General features: G+C 41.0%; 1 protein-coding gene across 1 annotated transcript; it reads left to right on the forward strand.

Annotated features, from left to right (window-relative positions):
• Positions 1-304: 304 nt before the first annotated feature.
• HRH4 (histamine receptor H4) lies at positions 305-15861 on the forward strand. The gene is made up of 3 exons (XM_047793951.1): positions 305-566; positions 9766-9929; positions 14128-15861. Exons 1-3 carry the CDS (start codon positions 368-370, stop codon positions 14935-14937), a joined length of 1173 nt encoding a protein of 390 aa, XP_047649907.1. The 5' UTR covers positions 305-367; the 3' UTR covers positions 14938-15861.
• The last annotated feature ends 533 nt before the right edge of the window (positions 15862-16394 follow it).

Consider the following 16394-nt stretch of genomic DNA (forward strand, 5'->3'; position numbering starts at 1 on the left):
GTCAGAAGGGAATATTTAACTGGATCTATATCATATTATTTGAGCCCAGTTCCTTACCTATATAGTGTATCAATTATGTTTCATATACATTATATAATATTGCTCTTTTAATGGGAGATGGATGAATTACATTAAAATGTTTAAGATAAAACATTTCACTCTCTCATAAATACTTTTTCAGAGTCAGTTAAAGGGAAACTGTTACCACAAGTTTGCTTTATCAAGAATCAGGAAGTACTATGAGATCAGCATTAGATTATAAAAAGTGTTGTTCTGAGTAGGAGACTATATATTTTAGTATTTGAGTGGGGAACACACGGTCAGAGTTGTCTTGCTGGCTTAGTATTGAGCTACATTATCTGATGTAATGTCAGCTATTAATGATACAAATACAAATACTTTGCCATTAAACACTCGTATTGCTTTAGCATTTTTAATGAGCTTGCTAGCTCTTGTTATAATGCTAGGAAATGCTGTGGTCATTTTAGCTTTTGTGGTGGACAAAAACCTTAGACATCGAAGTAATTATTTTCTCCTTAACTTGGCTATTTCTGACTTCTTTGTTGGTAAGTTACATTTCTTTATTTAAGATCATATTTTCAATTGTAATTTATTTCTAAAACCTTAAAATATGCTTTTGTTATTTTAAGGGGCAATATGAAATTGGAGATTATGAAAAACAAAAAGTTTAAGGATTGAAGTTCACGGAGGCTATATGGCACTATATAGGACTATTTTATATATAAGTATATAAATCAGATTTGTAGGATAATTTTATCTGAAAACAGCTTATTTTCTTTTTATGGAATAAAGATACATATATATATATATATATATATATATATTTGGTCTTTTTAGGGCCATGCCCGCAGCATATGGAGGTTCCCAGGCTAGGGGTTGAATTGGAGCTGTAGCCGCTGGCCTACACGACAGCCACAGCAACGCAGGATCTGAGCTGTGTCTGAGACATCAGAGCTCGCAGCAATGCCGGATCCTTAAGCCACTGAGTGAGGCCATGGATCGAACCTGGGTCCTCATGGATGCTAGTCAGATTTGTTTCCTCTGAGCCACAGTGGGAACTCCAGTCTAGTAGTGTTTTAGTCTAAGAGTTATTTGTTTCTAGAGCTATTTTCCTTGTATGTTTAAGTTTACAAGTATTCCTTTTTAAGTAAGCATAATTTCTTTGATATCACAGTGATAGAGTAATAGGAAATAATGTATACATTGGTGATCATAAAAATCATAAAATAGGATATTCAGGTCAACTAAATAGTATAGCTAATAATATTACTTTATGATATGGTATAGAATGTTGTAAAATACACCTGACACTAAACTACCTTGCATATGACATGATGTCATAGTGTTATATAATCGTAAGAGATCGTAGAAATCAGTCTTTCTTTGAAAACATGCCCTTTATAATTTTTTACTGCCTGATGATCATTTCTCAGCAATGCTTATTATTATAAGTAAATATGCATAAATGTCAACTGATGATATTGTTATTTAGGAGTTTCTAGTATAATTTGATCCGCCATTGTCTATAACTACATAAACTCTTGCATTCATCTTAAAATGAAACAAAACTCATGCTTAGTTTATTGCCTGGAACACAGTGGTTGCTCACCAAGTGTTAGTCCCCTCACTCTCTTGATTTCTCTGTAGGTAAGTGTCAAGGTCACAAATACTAGTACAGTACCTACCATGTGTAAGTACTGTTAGGTACCAAGTATGATTAGATAATGAGGAGATACCAAAAAGACCAGATTAATCTCTTTTTTTTTCCATTAAGATTTCAATATGGTAGAGTAGATAGTAGAAGTTCAGAAATGACTATAACAGAACAGTGATGTGAGAACCCACAAAGGAAGTCTTACCGAGGGCTATGAGCACTCAGGGAGAAAACATATGATTAATGGGTAGGGACCTCTGAAATAAACTTTAAAAGATGGATAGAATTTCCCTAGGGAGAGGTGGAGAGGAGAGAGTGTCCCAAGAAACTACAAAGATACGCTGGTAGGAAATCATGGTGCACACTTTTTGTAAGCATGAGCTCCAGGCTGGCTAGTGTGAAAGGGGCTGCATGGAAACAGTAGAGGGTGCAGTTGGAGTAGCTGAAATCGATACAGTGAGGTCTGAATTGGAGTTAATGCATCAGGCAATGTGAGATTTAAGTGAGTGATTGGATGGGTCAAAGCTTTACCTTAGGGGCATTGGAAGAGGTGTAGTAAGTAGGAGAAGCTGGAGCAGGAGGCAGCTTGGTTTCAGAGAGAATCCTGCAGTGATCCAGGCAGAGATGAGTGGCGTGGCTCTGAGAGAGGGCGAGGTCAGGAAAGAAGTTCGGGAGGCAGAGCTGCAAGGTGGTGTCAGGCAGCAGAAAGAGAAAGCTGCATTAAAGACCGAGTTCTGGGGACAAGAAGATATGGTGCTATTCACTGAAATAGGGAGCATTTGGGAAAGCAGCCAATGCTCCTGATATTGCACTGACACAAGTTTTGGAGGAAACTTCTAGCTAGAGAGATTGACTTAGGAATCCTGGTATAGAAATAACAGGGTCACAGAAAAAAGTGGCTAACCAATATACAAGTATTAAAAAAGGCAACAATCTCATTTCTCTCAAGTCTGCCCTCCAGGTAGCCAACAGTAACAATTCGATGTAGATCCTTCCACAGGGTTCTCTGTGTTCACATAAACACGGATAAATACATGACTATATTTATATGAACAGAGAATATTCTATTGTAAACATAGGTATCCCTTTCCTCCTTCTTCACAGAACTGTACAACTTTTAGATGACACTCAGCACTTAAATTATGTATTCTGACTCCCTGAAAGGGAGTGAGGCCCTAAATACCTGGTAGTAAGGAGGGATGGGGTAGAAAGATTGAGGCCTGAAGCTTTGGAACAAAGATGGTTCTAGATGAGAACAGAGTGCCTCTGTGAATGGCCCAATGTCAGCATCATGGCAGTCCCTCCATTGTGAGCCTGAGCACAACACCACAAAGGTGTGGTTCGTCTTTGAGCAATGTCCTGGCAGATGTGATGATTTAGCAATCCTGGTGGTCCCCCTCCCTCCACAGATGGATAGGAAAAGATATGACTTTGCTCATGATGAGAATGCCAGGACTGGCCAGAGTTTCTTAATCTGCCAGTCTCATCCTCCACATTTCCTCTGCCCCTGCCAGTTCCATCCAGAGGTTCACTTATCTTATGCAATATTCACCATGATAGGACAGTCTTTGAGAGCATTTTGTAACAAGATTTGAGTTTTCTGTCACTGCTGTTCTTCCTCCTTTGCCATACATGGAGTGTGCCTTTCAGTTCTGGGCCTGTAGAAGCTCATGGCAATGGTGGGGGCCAGGACAGAATGTGGAAGAGACTTTGTGTCGCTCGTTCTTTCTTTTCTTTTCTCTTTTCTTTTCTTTTAGGGCTGCACCCACAGCATATGGAGGTTCCCAGGCTAGGGGTTGAATCAGAGCTGTAGCTGCTGGCCTATGCCACAGATACAGCAATGCCAGAACTGAGCTGCATCTGTGACCTACACCACAGTTTGCGGCAATGCCAGATCCTTAACCCACTGAGTGGGGCCAGGCATTGAATTCACATCCTCATGGATGATATTCGGTTCATTTCTGCTGAGCCACAGTGGGAACTCCAAGTAGCTGTTTCTTAATATTTGGGGTCATGAGACCCAGAGCTCCAGGAACCATGTGGCGATGCCAGTGCTGATGAGAGCATCACATGTGCTTGGATTTCTGGGCGAATATCCTCTTCTCACAGGTTTCTGAACTGGGCTCCTGACAAGAATTTAAATTTGTGGCACCTGAGCATCTTTCCAGGCCTAATTTAGTACTGACAAGCAAAGACTTACTGAGGAAAAATTCCAGTAGCAGCTACACTGATATAAATATATCTTATCTGTACACTATTTTGAAAAAATACTATTTATATCTACATTGATGTCTATAAAATTGGCATCACATGCCCAATGTTCCTTCTATGGGTACCTTTTTCATAACTACATTTGTGTGGGCACTTATGGCCTCTATGACCGTGTGATGGATGCTCCAGAAAGGATCTTCATGGGCAAAAGTTTATGGCTGCTGACAGTCTGGACCACATTTTCAGGATGGCAAAGTTTGTCTTTAGTACAGGCACAGCTCAGAGGTCGTGGATTCAGTTCAGTCCCAAGGCACTGCAATACAGCAGATGTCAAAAAAAGAGAAGAATTTTTTTTTTTTTTCCTTTTCTTAGGGCTGCACCCATGGCATATGGAAGTCCCTAGGCTAAGGGTTGAATCAGACCTGCAGCTGCCAGCCTATGCTACAGCTTGCGGCAGCATCAGATCCTTAACCCACTGAGTGAGGCCAGGGATCAAACCTCTATCCTCATGGACACCATGTTGGGTTCTTAACTTGCTGAGCCACATTGGGAACTCCCAGAAGAATTTTTTGTTTTTCCAGTGCATATAAAAGTTGGATTTGTAGTCTATTAAGTGTGCAATAACAGTATGTCTAAAAAAACAATGTGCATACCTTAATTTAAAAATACTCTATTGCTTAAAAAATGCTAATGATCATCTGAGTGAGTCAATGTTTTTGCTCATAGAAGGTCTTGCCTTGATGGTGATGGCCACTAACTGATCAACGTGGTGAATGCTGAAGGTTGAGGTGGCTGTGGCAATTTCTTAAAATAAGACAGTAGTGAAATTTGCCACACCAACTGACTCTTCCTTTCGGCTTGAATATTTACAGGTCATTTTATTTTATTTTATTAATTAATTAATTAATTTATTTTTTCCACAGTGTGCAGCTGCTTGCTATGAGATCTTAGTTCCCAGATCAGGGATTGAACCTGAGCCACAGTAGCGAGCTCTGAATCCTAACTAGACCACTAGGGAACTCCATTTTAGGGTTATTAACCAGCTTAATTTCAATATTGTGTCTCAGGAAAGGAGAGAGAAAGGGAAATGGCAGGTTGGTGGAACAGTCTGAACACACACACATTTATTGATTAAATTCACCATCTAATATGGGCACAGTTCATGAAGCTCCAAAATAATTACAATCGTAACATCAAAGATCTCAGATCACCATAACACATATAACAATAACAGAGTTAAAAATATTGTGAGAATTAGCAAAACGTGACACATAGACACAAAGTAAGGAAATGCTGTTGGACAAAATGGCGCCCGTAGACTTCCTCTGAGCAGGGTTGCCACAAACCTTCAGTTTGTAAAAAACAATGTGTTATCTGTGAAGTGCCATAAAGGAAAGCAGAGTAGAATTAAGCGTCTTCATCCTTGTATCTTGACCCCTCTGTTAAGCTCGCTTCTCTTGCCCTCTGTGTTCGTCAGCTGGGATCCCCTCCAACAAAATAACCACAGCCTGGGTGACTTAACAGCAATTTACTTTCTCACAGTTCTGGAGGCTGAGAAATCCCAGATCAAGATGCTGGCTGATTTGGGCTCCTGGTGAGGGCGCTCTTCCTGGTTTGTTGATGGCTGCCTTCTTGCTTAATCCTCGCATGGCCTGGAGAAGGCAAGCAAGCAGGCTCTCTGGTGTTTCTTTTTATAAGGACACTAATCCTGTGGATTAGGGCTCTACCCTTAAGAACTAATTTAAGTTACTTCCTTATAGGCCTTATCACCCTGGTGGTTTGGGCTTCAACATATGAATTTTTTTGTGGGGCGGGGGGGCACAAACATTTAGTTCATAACACCCTTGGTGTTATCACTGTTATCCACACACTCCTCTGCTGGCCCAAAGAATTCACTGGGGCTTTTAACCACCTCCCCCACTTTCTGACTGTCATTTTCTCATGGAAGATGCAGTTTCTTTTTCTTTTCTTTTTTTTTTTTTTGGTCTTTTTGCTATTTCTTGGGCCGCTCCTGAGGCATATGGAGGTTCCCAGGCTAGGGGTCGAATCGGGAGCTGTAGCCACCGGCCTACGCCAGAGCCACAGCAACGCGGGATCCGAGCCGTGTCTGCAACCTACACCACAGCTCACAGCAACGCCGGATCGTTAACCCACTGAGCAAGGGCAGGGATCGAACCCTCAACCTCATGGTTCCTAGTTGGATTCGTTAACCACTGCGCCACGACAGGAACTCCAGATGCAGTTTCTTAACTGGCTTCAGAAAAGAGAGGCACACTGAAAACTATGTCTGGTCACTTATGATGGAGCATGATAATGTGAGAAAAAAGAATGTGTACACGGAGTTCCCGTCATGGTGCAGTGGAAATGAATCCGACTAGGAGCCATAAGGTTTCAGGTTCAATCCCTGACCTCGCTCAGTGGGTTAAGGATCTGATGTTGCCGTGAGTTGTGGTGTAGGTCGCAGATGTGGCTTGGGTCCCGTGTTGCTGTGACTGTGGCGTAGGCTGGCAGCTGTAGCTCTGATGAGACCCCTAGCCTGGGAACCTCCACATGCTGCAGGTATGGCCCTAAAAAGACAAAAAGACAGAAAAAAAAAAAAAAGAACGTATGCATGTATATGTAACTGGGTCACCATGCTGTACAGTGGAAAATCGACAGAATACTGTAAACCAGCCATAATGGAAAAAAAAAAATCATTATATATATGTAATACCAGACTGGTGGCAATTTTTCAGGAAACTGGGCTTTCTCAGCCTCATCCATTCATTCATCCAACGATGATTTATTTTGTACCAGGCACCCTTTTAGGGAACACAGCAGTAAAAATACAGAAAAAAAATCTTTGCCCTCATGGTGCTTTTATTTTTCCTGGGAGCAGGGATAGGGAGACAGACAATAAACAATATAAATAAGTAAATACAATTACATAGCATTTTAGAGGGTGATCATTGCTGCTGAGAAAAACATAGGGAGGAAGTGTGTTAGAGGCTGAGGTTGCAGTGTAAACTTCAGGGTAGGGCTCACCGAGGAAGATGCATTTGAGTAAACAGAAAGAGCCCTTTGAGGGAAAAGCATTTCATGCTCAGGAAATCTGTGCAAGGATCGGAGGGTGTGTGTGGATAGTGTATTTGAGGCCAGATAGGGTGGAGCAGAGTGAGCGAGGGGTGGAGGGAGTAGCAAAGGGTTCCTTCTCTCCTCCCCCTGGCTCCTTCACTCCCTCTTTTTTTTCTTCACCATCTTCTAAAATTGTTTTCCCTCAACACTTCCCACCTCCCTATTTATCATGCCAAAGGCCTATTGCTCTTTTTGAGGAACTGGCTCTTAGTTTTACTTATCAAGTCCATCTGACGCAGAAGCACGATTCCAGAGTGGAATTTGTAGAAACACCCAGGAGTTTCATGGTTTCTGAAACCCCTTTGTAAGGAGCCACATAACCACTCAACGAGACAGAGGAACTGAGCATGACATCTATACTAAACTTTCCCAAAGACTGCAAGGTGTCAGCAGGGTTTCAATAAAACCAAAGGAAAAGACTTGAGCCTGTTTTCAACTAACTGCTATTTCAAGTAGTTCCTGAGGTTTTGAACACACCCTTCTCTTTTATCTAATTCAGAAAGTAGGTGGAAAAGACTGTTTGACTCACACTCTTCCCTTTAACAGATAAGCCATCTGTAATGCAAATGATTTGGTGGCATCATACTCTTCTTTCTTATTTGGGGAGGAAATGGGTATGTATGTGGAAAATACTCCTGTTGAGAACACTGCAGCCATGACTCTGGGTCAAAATGTAATAAATGTCTCTGTTCTGGAGATACTTGATCACACATACACACACACCCATTTGAGATGGAAGCCATCATAAGGAAGTTTAGGTAATTATACCAATTATCTTTTAATGATCTATAATGGAGTATAATGTTCAAAAACGCTGAATCACTATGCTGTACACCTGAAACTAACACAATACTGTAAATCAATTAGAGAAAATATGTCAGAAATATCTAGCACCCTAATATCTATCTATCTATCTATCTATCTATATATATATAGATATATATATATCTATATATATATATAGATATTATATATCTATATATATCTATATATATATATATATCTATATATATATAGATCTATATATATATATATCTATATATATATAGATATATATATATAAAATACACACACATACACACATGCAGTTAAAATGTAAAACAAGCAGGCAATTTTAACTACTTTTAAGAACAGAACACACAACTCTTTTCTGTGTTCTTCTTGTTCTTATATTTGAATGTAAATCTAGGTACAGAATACTAAATTCTGCATCCCCTTTCACAGGTTCTGAAACTACACTGTTATATCCTCATATCATCTTGTCTTGGGAGAATGCAGAGTATCCTTCAATCTCCCCTTCCTTTTATCTTTATTGTTTTTCATGAAAGGCTAACTTTGTTCTCATATGAAAAATAGGAATTCCTACTAAGTGCCTTCATAAAGTATGAAGGTACCCTACGAAATAAGATTTCAACTGAGCTTCCATTTAATAGATTATTTTCTGGGTGAGTAGATCACCTGTCTGAAATGTCAATACAATTGAAGGCCCCTACAAAGCTAAGAGAAAGGGAGCCATTTAGTGATTTTTTCACAATGAAGAAGTTTCTTATAAGCTGAATCGCTCTGGTATTTGTTCATTCAGTGAAGGGTAGTGGTTAAAGTCAGGGGTTCTGAAATCACACTGGTTTCAAATCTGATTTTTCACTTACTTGGGCTAATTCTGTCTCCTTTTTGAACTTCAGGCTTTTTGTGTGCTAACTCAGCATGTAACCTACCTCACAAAGTTTCTGTGAAGGTTAAATGAGATGATACATGTAATGCACAAAACACGATGTCTGACACATGGTAACTGCACAATACCTATGAGCTGCTATTAATTTCTTTGAGTTAAATAAGTGAGCCATTGGCAAACTCTAGATGTTGGGAAAAATACAGAGATTGACCTCCAACATGGTCCCAATCCTCTGGGGAAACACATTAACAGATGACAATGATATAAAGTAGAATGTATTTCTACATGAAAGGCGAGATGAGTGAGAAGCCAGGAGAAGGCAGGTGACAGAGGGGTCACTTCTACCCAGGAAGTTCCAAGAAAGATGATAAGGAGGATGTCATTTTTTGAACTAAGTGAAGAATGAGAGGGAATTAAATAGACTTCTCAGTAGGAAAGAGGAAGCTATTCTAGGAGGAAAGAATGCTGTTGGCAAAGGCAAAGAGATGTGACAATGTGGGATGTGTTTGGGGAAAGAGGGGTCCACCCTGTTTGGGTTGAATCATGAACATAAAGATGATGTGTGTTGTGTATGGAAGAAAATACAGGTTGGAACCTGAACTTAATTTGGAAAGTAATAAGGAGCCATTGAATGTATGATATTTGCAACAGCTATTTTAAAAAGATGGTATTTAAAGACTAGATAGGATATTAGTCCTGAGTTTGTTGATGAAATACCATGAATTTCTTTTTTTTTTGTCTTTTTTTTTAGGGCCACACCCTCAGCATATGGAGGTCCCAGGCTAGGGGTCGAATTGGAGCTGCAGCCACAGCAATGCCGGATCTGAACCTCGTCTGTGACCTATACCACAGTTCACGGCAATGTCGGATCCTTAAGACATTGAGTGAGGCCAGGGATCGAACCTGTGTCCTCATGGATGCTAGTCAGATTTGTTTCCGCCGAGCTATGACAGGAATTCCACCATGAATTTCTAAATTATAATCAAACCCTTTTTGGTCTTTTCAGACACATCATTGTGTTGTGTACCTCTCTCTCTTCGTATTCATTGGTATGTGCTATCCTTTTTTTTACCCTCAATTTTTCCCTTTACAGGTGTGATCTCCATTCCTTTGTACATCCCTCACACACTGTTCAAATGGAAGTTAGAAGATAACATCTGTGCATTCTGGCTCATTATTGACTATCTTTTGTGTACAGCATCTGTGTATAACATTGTACTCATCAGCTTTGATCGATACCAGTCAGTCTCGAATGCTGTAAGTCAAAATACTAATTTATCCTCCTTAGAAGATTCTATACTAGTAAATTTTTGGTCTCCAAGCAAACAAAAGCTCTTGTTTATTGACAAACCTTAAAGGAGCCTGATTACTCTTTTGTTATCTGGCACTAAGTTCTCATTGGCCCTTAGTGAACATTTTCTGTGTGTGAGTCAGCTAAGTCACTCCCCTATGTACCACTAAAGTGAGAAGAAGTCAAACAAAATTCAAGGCAAATTGTGAGAAGTGGTAAACCAAGTTCGTAGTAGGTTGGATATGCATGAGGCTCACAGTAGCTTTATCTATTCAACTACTTAGACAACTTGACACCTGAATGTTTCCTTCAGGATGGGACTTGTAGGTGAGTAGAAAGACTCCTTGACTTCTGAATGAAATCAGAAAATTAATTTTGAATGACCAGTGGAAAAGACAGTGTACAGGGAACCTATTGGTCATACAGTGGGACTAACCAGAAACTAACCAGTGCCAGTTTAGAACCCATGCCAAGCAAGTCTGAATTTACCCAAGATTTGGAATAGCCCCACAACTATTCCAACTGTCAACTAGAACAGCGGCAGTTCTTAAGCAAGCTAAATTTACCAGCAATAGGAATTCCCAGTGTAGCTCGGTGGAAATAAATCTGACTAGCATCCATGAAGACACAGCTTCAATCCCTGGCCTTGCCCAGTGAATTAAGGATCTGGCGTTGCGGTGAGCTGTGGTGTAGGCTGGCAGCTGTAGCTCCGATTCAACCCCTAGTCTGGGAACTTCTAAATTCTGTGGGTATGGCTCTAAAAAGTAAAAATAAATAAATAAATTAATTAATTAATTAATCAATTAATTTACCCGCAATAGAACAAAAGAGAGAATACGGTTGATGTTGGAGAAGACATGGGATAAGATGAGACCACAGAAATACGAGAGAGTGATCCAAAATCCTTGCAACTTAGATGAGAAACTTCCTTCATGCCTGAGTCACAGGGACCCAAATCTATAAGGAACCATTGTGTGATAGGACTTTGCTAAGGACGGAGATCCAGCAATGAATCAGTAGAGTCCTTATTTTGGGGGAGTATGATAGGTAAGGTGGAGACAGGTCGTCCACAAACAAGGGGACCAAGTGTGATGCTGGAGGCACTGAGAAGACAGGGATAGCCCTGACTTGAGAGGCTGTGCTGTGTGGAGGCAGACAGGATTGGGAGGCTGGACTGGATAAGGCAAGGACCAAGGACGGACTACCATAACAAAGAGACACCAAGATGCTGAGATGAAATCAAGACAGAAGTTAATTTTTCTTTCATACAACAGTCCAGGAAGAGTCAGAAGTTCTGTACCCTCTAGGGCAGGGGTCAGTCAACTTTTACTATAGGGGGTCCTCTGGTCTCCACTGCACCTGCTCAAATAAAACTTTATTATCCAAGCAGGTGATGGGCCAGGGACAATGGTTTGCTGGGAGACAGTGTGAGAGGGCAGGGTGGCAGGCTGGGCTTGGGAAATAATTTGGGAATGGAAGGCTCGATGCAGATGGCACTTAGAGAAGCCCTGCGGTCCCATCTCATTATTAACACTGGCAAGTTGCAGGGGCCACTTTGCCCCACAAAAGAAACCAACTGATGGAATGTTTCAATATTTTACTGGGGTGGGGAAGGAAGCAGGGAATGAGGCAACATCCTGAATAATGGACGTAACTCTGCAGTGGGTGAGAATTGGGCCACTGATGATTATCAGGGAGGCACAGGCCTGGATTTATGCAACACTTGAACTGTCTACCTGTCAAAAATGCTACCCAGAGATGAAGAAATGGGCATCATCTTCTCATTCCCTTGGATGTCCACTATCCCACTTGACCTTATGCATAATAGAAAAGAGACAACTTTCTCCCATATTGCATGATGTCATTAAAAAGGCCAAACAGAGCAATTAAAAAACTAAATGCAGTTTTATGACCATCTGGATATTGTTACCATCTTCATAATCATTAGATTTAATGCAAGAGATGTATTAATTAGTGGTATGAGAAGAAGAAGACAAAAAACCCATATTGTTCAGGGGAGCTTGTGGTCAGCAAGCACATGCATTTTAGCTTAGCCTCAGAAAGATCAGTAATTTAAAAAAAAAAAGAAGAAGAAGAAGGAGAAAATCCCACTTCCCTGTGGTTTTTAAAAATAACTCTCTTTTTAAAACCACCTCCTCTTATCTCTAGCCAATTGGTGAGCCCTTCCTAGCATGTAGAGTCCATAAAAGACAGAGTGCTGGCATTGTTATACTGTTTTAATAAAAATCAGAAAACACTTTAGAACAAGACTTAAAAACTCACAAAGACTATTTGAGAGATGGGGAAAAAGGGAGGTGTGTTCTAATTTCATGGGTAAATAATTTCTTTTCCTTAGAGAGAGGAAAGCAGACAAACATGAACATTTGGGCTGGAAGTAACCTTCCTGATCGAAAAGGGTTTCAGAGAGGCTGTCTGCTCCAGGTCCCCTTAAAAAAATCTTGGATCAGGAGTTCCCGTTGTGGTGCAGTGGTTAACGAATCCGACTAGGAACCATGAGGTTTTGGGTTCCGTCCCTGGCCTCGCTCAGTGGGTTAAGGATCTGGAGTTGCCGTGAGCTGTAGTGTGGGTTGCAGACGCAGCTTGGATCCTGCATTGCTGTGGCTCTGGCGTAGGCCGGCAGCTACAGCTCCTATTAGACCTAGACCCCTAGCCTGGGAACCTCCATATGCCATGAGAGCAGCTCAAGAAAAGGCAAAAAGACCAAAAAAAAAAAAAAAAAGTCTTGGATCATATGTTTATTCCTTGTTAAGGGTAGCTGGGCTTTTAGGTTTCTTTCAGAAGATATTCTTCAAGATTTCAGGATCTATTAAAGGCCAAGGGTCCTGTGATCCGAAAGCAATTCTCTTTCATAGAATCTCATTTTCTCTTATAGAAGCCTGTCCTTGTGACCAAGGGAACTTAAAACATTCTTCATTTCTAAAAAAGACTGTGGCCCTTGGCACAGCCACATCTAGACAAGTGGCTGGTCACCACTGCCTTGGCACCACTTCTGCAGGCTGGAAAGGTTTGTAAAAATGTCATGCTCAATAACACTGCAGTACCTCCCCAGAGCCGGTTTAAACTTTTTTCTTTGCATGCATCACCTTGTGGGGTTTATGTAAGAGTTCTTCTTTCTCTTTTTGACCCCACCTTGAAGTCTGAGCATAAACTGAAGAGTAGATTCTTCCTAATGTTGGATTCAGAAAAGGCAGTATCTTTCAAACATTTTTGACGGTGACTACAATGAGAAATGCATTTTATACTGTAATTCAGTATACACGTCTCTTTATGTATGTCTATATTCCCAAAGTAAAAGTTTCATCAAACAACACATATCCTTGCAACGTGTGATGCATTCTGACACCGACCATTCCAAGTCATTAAAAAAAAAATGCTGCTCATCACCAGCTGGCAGGGTAAAAACACTGTGAAAATGTGCACCCCGCTTCAGTTAACAATTCAGATTAGCATCTGTGGACTAGGAAAAATTGAGTTCTTACTTTATTTTATTTACTTCTTTTCTTTTTTGGTCATCCCATGGCATATGGAGTTCCTGGGCCAGGGATCAGATAGTCGCAGTCACGGCTCGGATCAGATCCTTAACCCACTGTGCCAGGCCAGGGATTGAACCTGCGACCCAGGGCTCCCAAGACACCACTGATCCCTTTGGGCCACAGTGAGAACTCCGAGTTCTTACTTTAGATATTGACCTTGACATTTTCTATAGCATCAGAGGTTTAATCTTGAATGGCTAAGAAAGCCTACTGGTTTCAGTGAAATCAAATCCTCTGCCCTGGCCCAGATCATGTTACCGAGATCCCGTTAATGTCCCTGCCTTGCACATCTCTGAAGCTGCTGAGGGCCAAACTGTTGTGTAATCAACATATGCTCATTACGAGTTCCTATGGTGGTTCAGTAGGTTAAGAACCTGACGTTGTCTCTCTGAGGATGGGGGTTTGATCCCTGGCCTCGCTCAGCGGGTTAAGGATTCAGCATTGTTGAAGATGCAGCTCAGATCCTGTGTCACCATGGCTGTGGCATAGGCCTGTAGCTGCAGCTCTGACTCAACTCCTAGGCTGGCAACTTCTAAATGCCACAGGTGTGGCCATGAAAAGAAAAAAAAAAGCTCATTTTATTGAAAATAATTTATTTGATTTCTTTTAGGTATCTTACAGAACTCAGCACACTGGGATCTTGAAGATTGTGGCTCTGATGGTGGGCGTCTGGGTGTTGGCCTTCTTAGTACATGGGCCAGTAATTCTAGTTTCAGAGGCTTGGAAGCAGGGGAAGCAAGATTGTGAACCTGGATTCTTAAAGGAATGGTATGTCCTTGCCATCACATTATTCTTCGAATTCCTGGCCCCAGTCTTGTTAGTAGCTTATTTCAACCTGTATATTTACTGGAGCCTATGGAAGCGTGGTCATCTCAGTAGGTGCCAAAGCCATTGTGGACTCACTCCTGTCTCTTCTGGTAGCTGGGGACACTCATTCAGGTGTGGACTGTTTTCAAGGACATCTCTTTCTGACCCGAAGGAAGCAGCAGCATCCCTTCATTCTGAGAGACCAAGAAGAAAGAGTACACTCTGGTTTTCCTTAAGAACCCGGATGAGTAGTCTAACTGCTTCCAAAAAGGGCTTCCTCTCCCATTCAGATTCCCTAGCTCTTCACCAAAAAGAACATCTTGAACTACTCAGAGCCAGAAAATTAGCCAGGTCATTGGCCATTCTTTTAGGTGTTTTTGCCATTTGCTGGGCTCCCTATTCTCTGTTGACAATTATTCGTTCAATTTACCCCACAAATCCGTTTCCTTCAACAGCTGTGTACGAGTTCGCATTTTGGCTTCAGTGGTTCAATTCCTGTGTCAATCCATTTTTGTATCCACTGTGTCACAAGCGTTTTCAGAAGGCTTTCTTGAAAATATTTTGTCTGAAAAAGCAATCCACACTATCAAACAATCGGTCAACGTCCTCTTAAGGACAATCTTCTTGCTTATGTAAATTTCAGCCTTACTCTCACCTACATGAATTTGGTCTGGCTTTCATCTTGCCCTTTCCACTTTACTGAAAAAGTCCATAAAATTGTAACACGTGAAAACTTAAAAAAACACACAAAGGAACCCAGAAGTCAGCAGAAAATAATTCCAGTGAGTAACAGCAGCATAAAAAGAAATTGACAACAATATTTTTGTAAATTCATTGTCACAAAAGCACTATATTTTTTTTGTGGTCACCACTTCTTTGTCTTTTAGATCGTAAGATAACATTTATTGTGAAATTCAAGAGTTTTGGTTTTCTTTCTATGTTCAGTGTGCTACAGTTTTAAGTGAATTTCCCTTTTTATTTTACAGTATTTTTCAGTAATGAAAACTCATCAAGTTTTAAGATCATTCCCTAAAGCATACAATAGAAAAACGAGCTCTATTGCCCTCTCTGCTGGGGGTCGGTAACTATTATGGTCATTGGGCAGGCGAGTTGGCGTTTGAGTTGGCAGGAGAAGGGGGTGAGGGTGCTCAGTGGAAGAGCAGAGGGCATGTATACCTCCAGACTCCATATTCCTGATCCCAGAAAAGAAGGAAGTGGCAGATGAGGGAGCAAAAAGGAGGCAATTGCAGCTGTCAGCGTCCTTAGCGAGGTTGTCTCAGAAGCCTGGAGGTCACAGGATACCAGAGTGAAAAGCAGGCAACAGTCACCAATGGGTTGAAAGGATGGCTTTCCCTATTCCTTCCTGCCCCCTTCTCCCAACTTCCACACCGGCTAAAACTTCTCTTTGAGAAAATATGGAAGAAAGAGAAAGGCTAAGAGATACGAAAGGACTATACGATTAAACCTGGTGTACCTATGTAACATTCACAGACCTAGTGTATGTTAATTAATTATGAATAAAATCTACTTCTCTGTTTGATGTTGTTTTGTTTGGCTTTTTAGGGCCGCACTCGGGGCATAGAGGTTCCCAGGTTAGGGGTCAAATCAGAGCTACAGCTGCTGGGCTATGCCACAGCCATAACAACATCAGATCTGAGCTGCTTCTGTGACCTACACCACAGCTCATGGCAACCCCGGATCCTTAACCCACTGAGTGAGGCTAGGGATAGAACCTGCAACTTCATGGTTCCTAGTCAGATTCGTTTCCACTGTGCCATGATGGGAACCCCTGTTTGATGGTTTTAACTCGTGTGCTCAATATTTTAATATTTTACACTGAAGTACTCTGAGTGATTCCTTTTTTTTTTTTTTTCTGTATTTTTAGGGCTGCACCCATGGCATATGGAGATTCCAGGCTAGGGTTTTTGTTCGTTTGTTTGACTGTATATTCTTTTTTTATTACTCAATGAATTTTATTACATTTATAGTTATACAATGATCATCACAACCCAATTTTATAGAATTTCCATCCCAAACCCTCAGTGCATCCCCCACACTCCAACCTGTCTC

The sequence above is a fragment of the Phacochoerus africanus genome, chromosome 8 (assembly GCF_016906955.1).
Source record: "Phacochoerus africanus isolate WHEZ1 chromosome 8, ROS_Pafr_v1, whole genome shotgun sequence".
Classification (NCBI taxonomy): domain Eukaryota; kingdom Metazoa; phylum Chordata; class Mammalia; order Artiodactyla; family Suidae; genus Phacochoerus; species Phacochoerus africanus.

Bases quoted from the DNA above. Each gene is read 5' to 3' on its own strand.
- HRH4 (XM_047793951.1), top strand. From the start codon at position 368: ATGTCAGCTATTAATGATACAAATACAAATACTTTGCCATTAAACACT. The intron at 567-9,765 runs GTAAGTTACATT...TTCCCTTTACAG, and splicing joins TATTTCTGACTTCTTTGTTG to GTGTGATCTCCATTCCTTTG. The intron at 9,930-14,127 runs GTAAGTCAAAAT...GATTTCTTTTAG, and splicing joins ACCAGTCAGTCTCGAATGCT to GTATCTTACAGAACTCAGCA.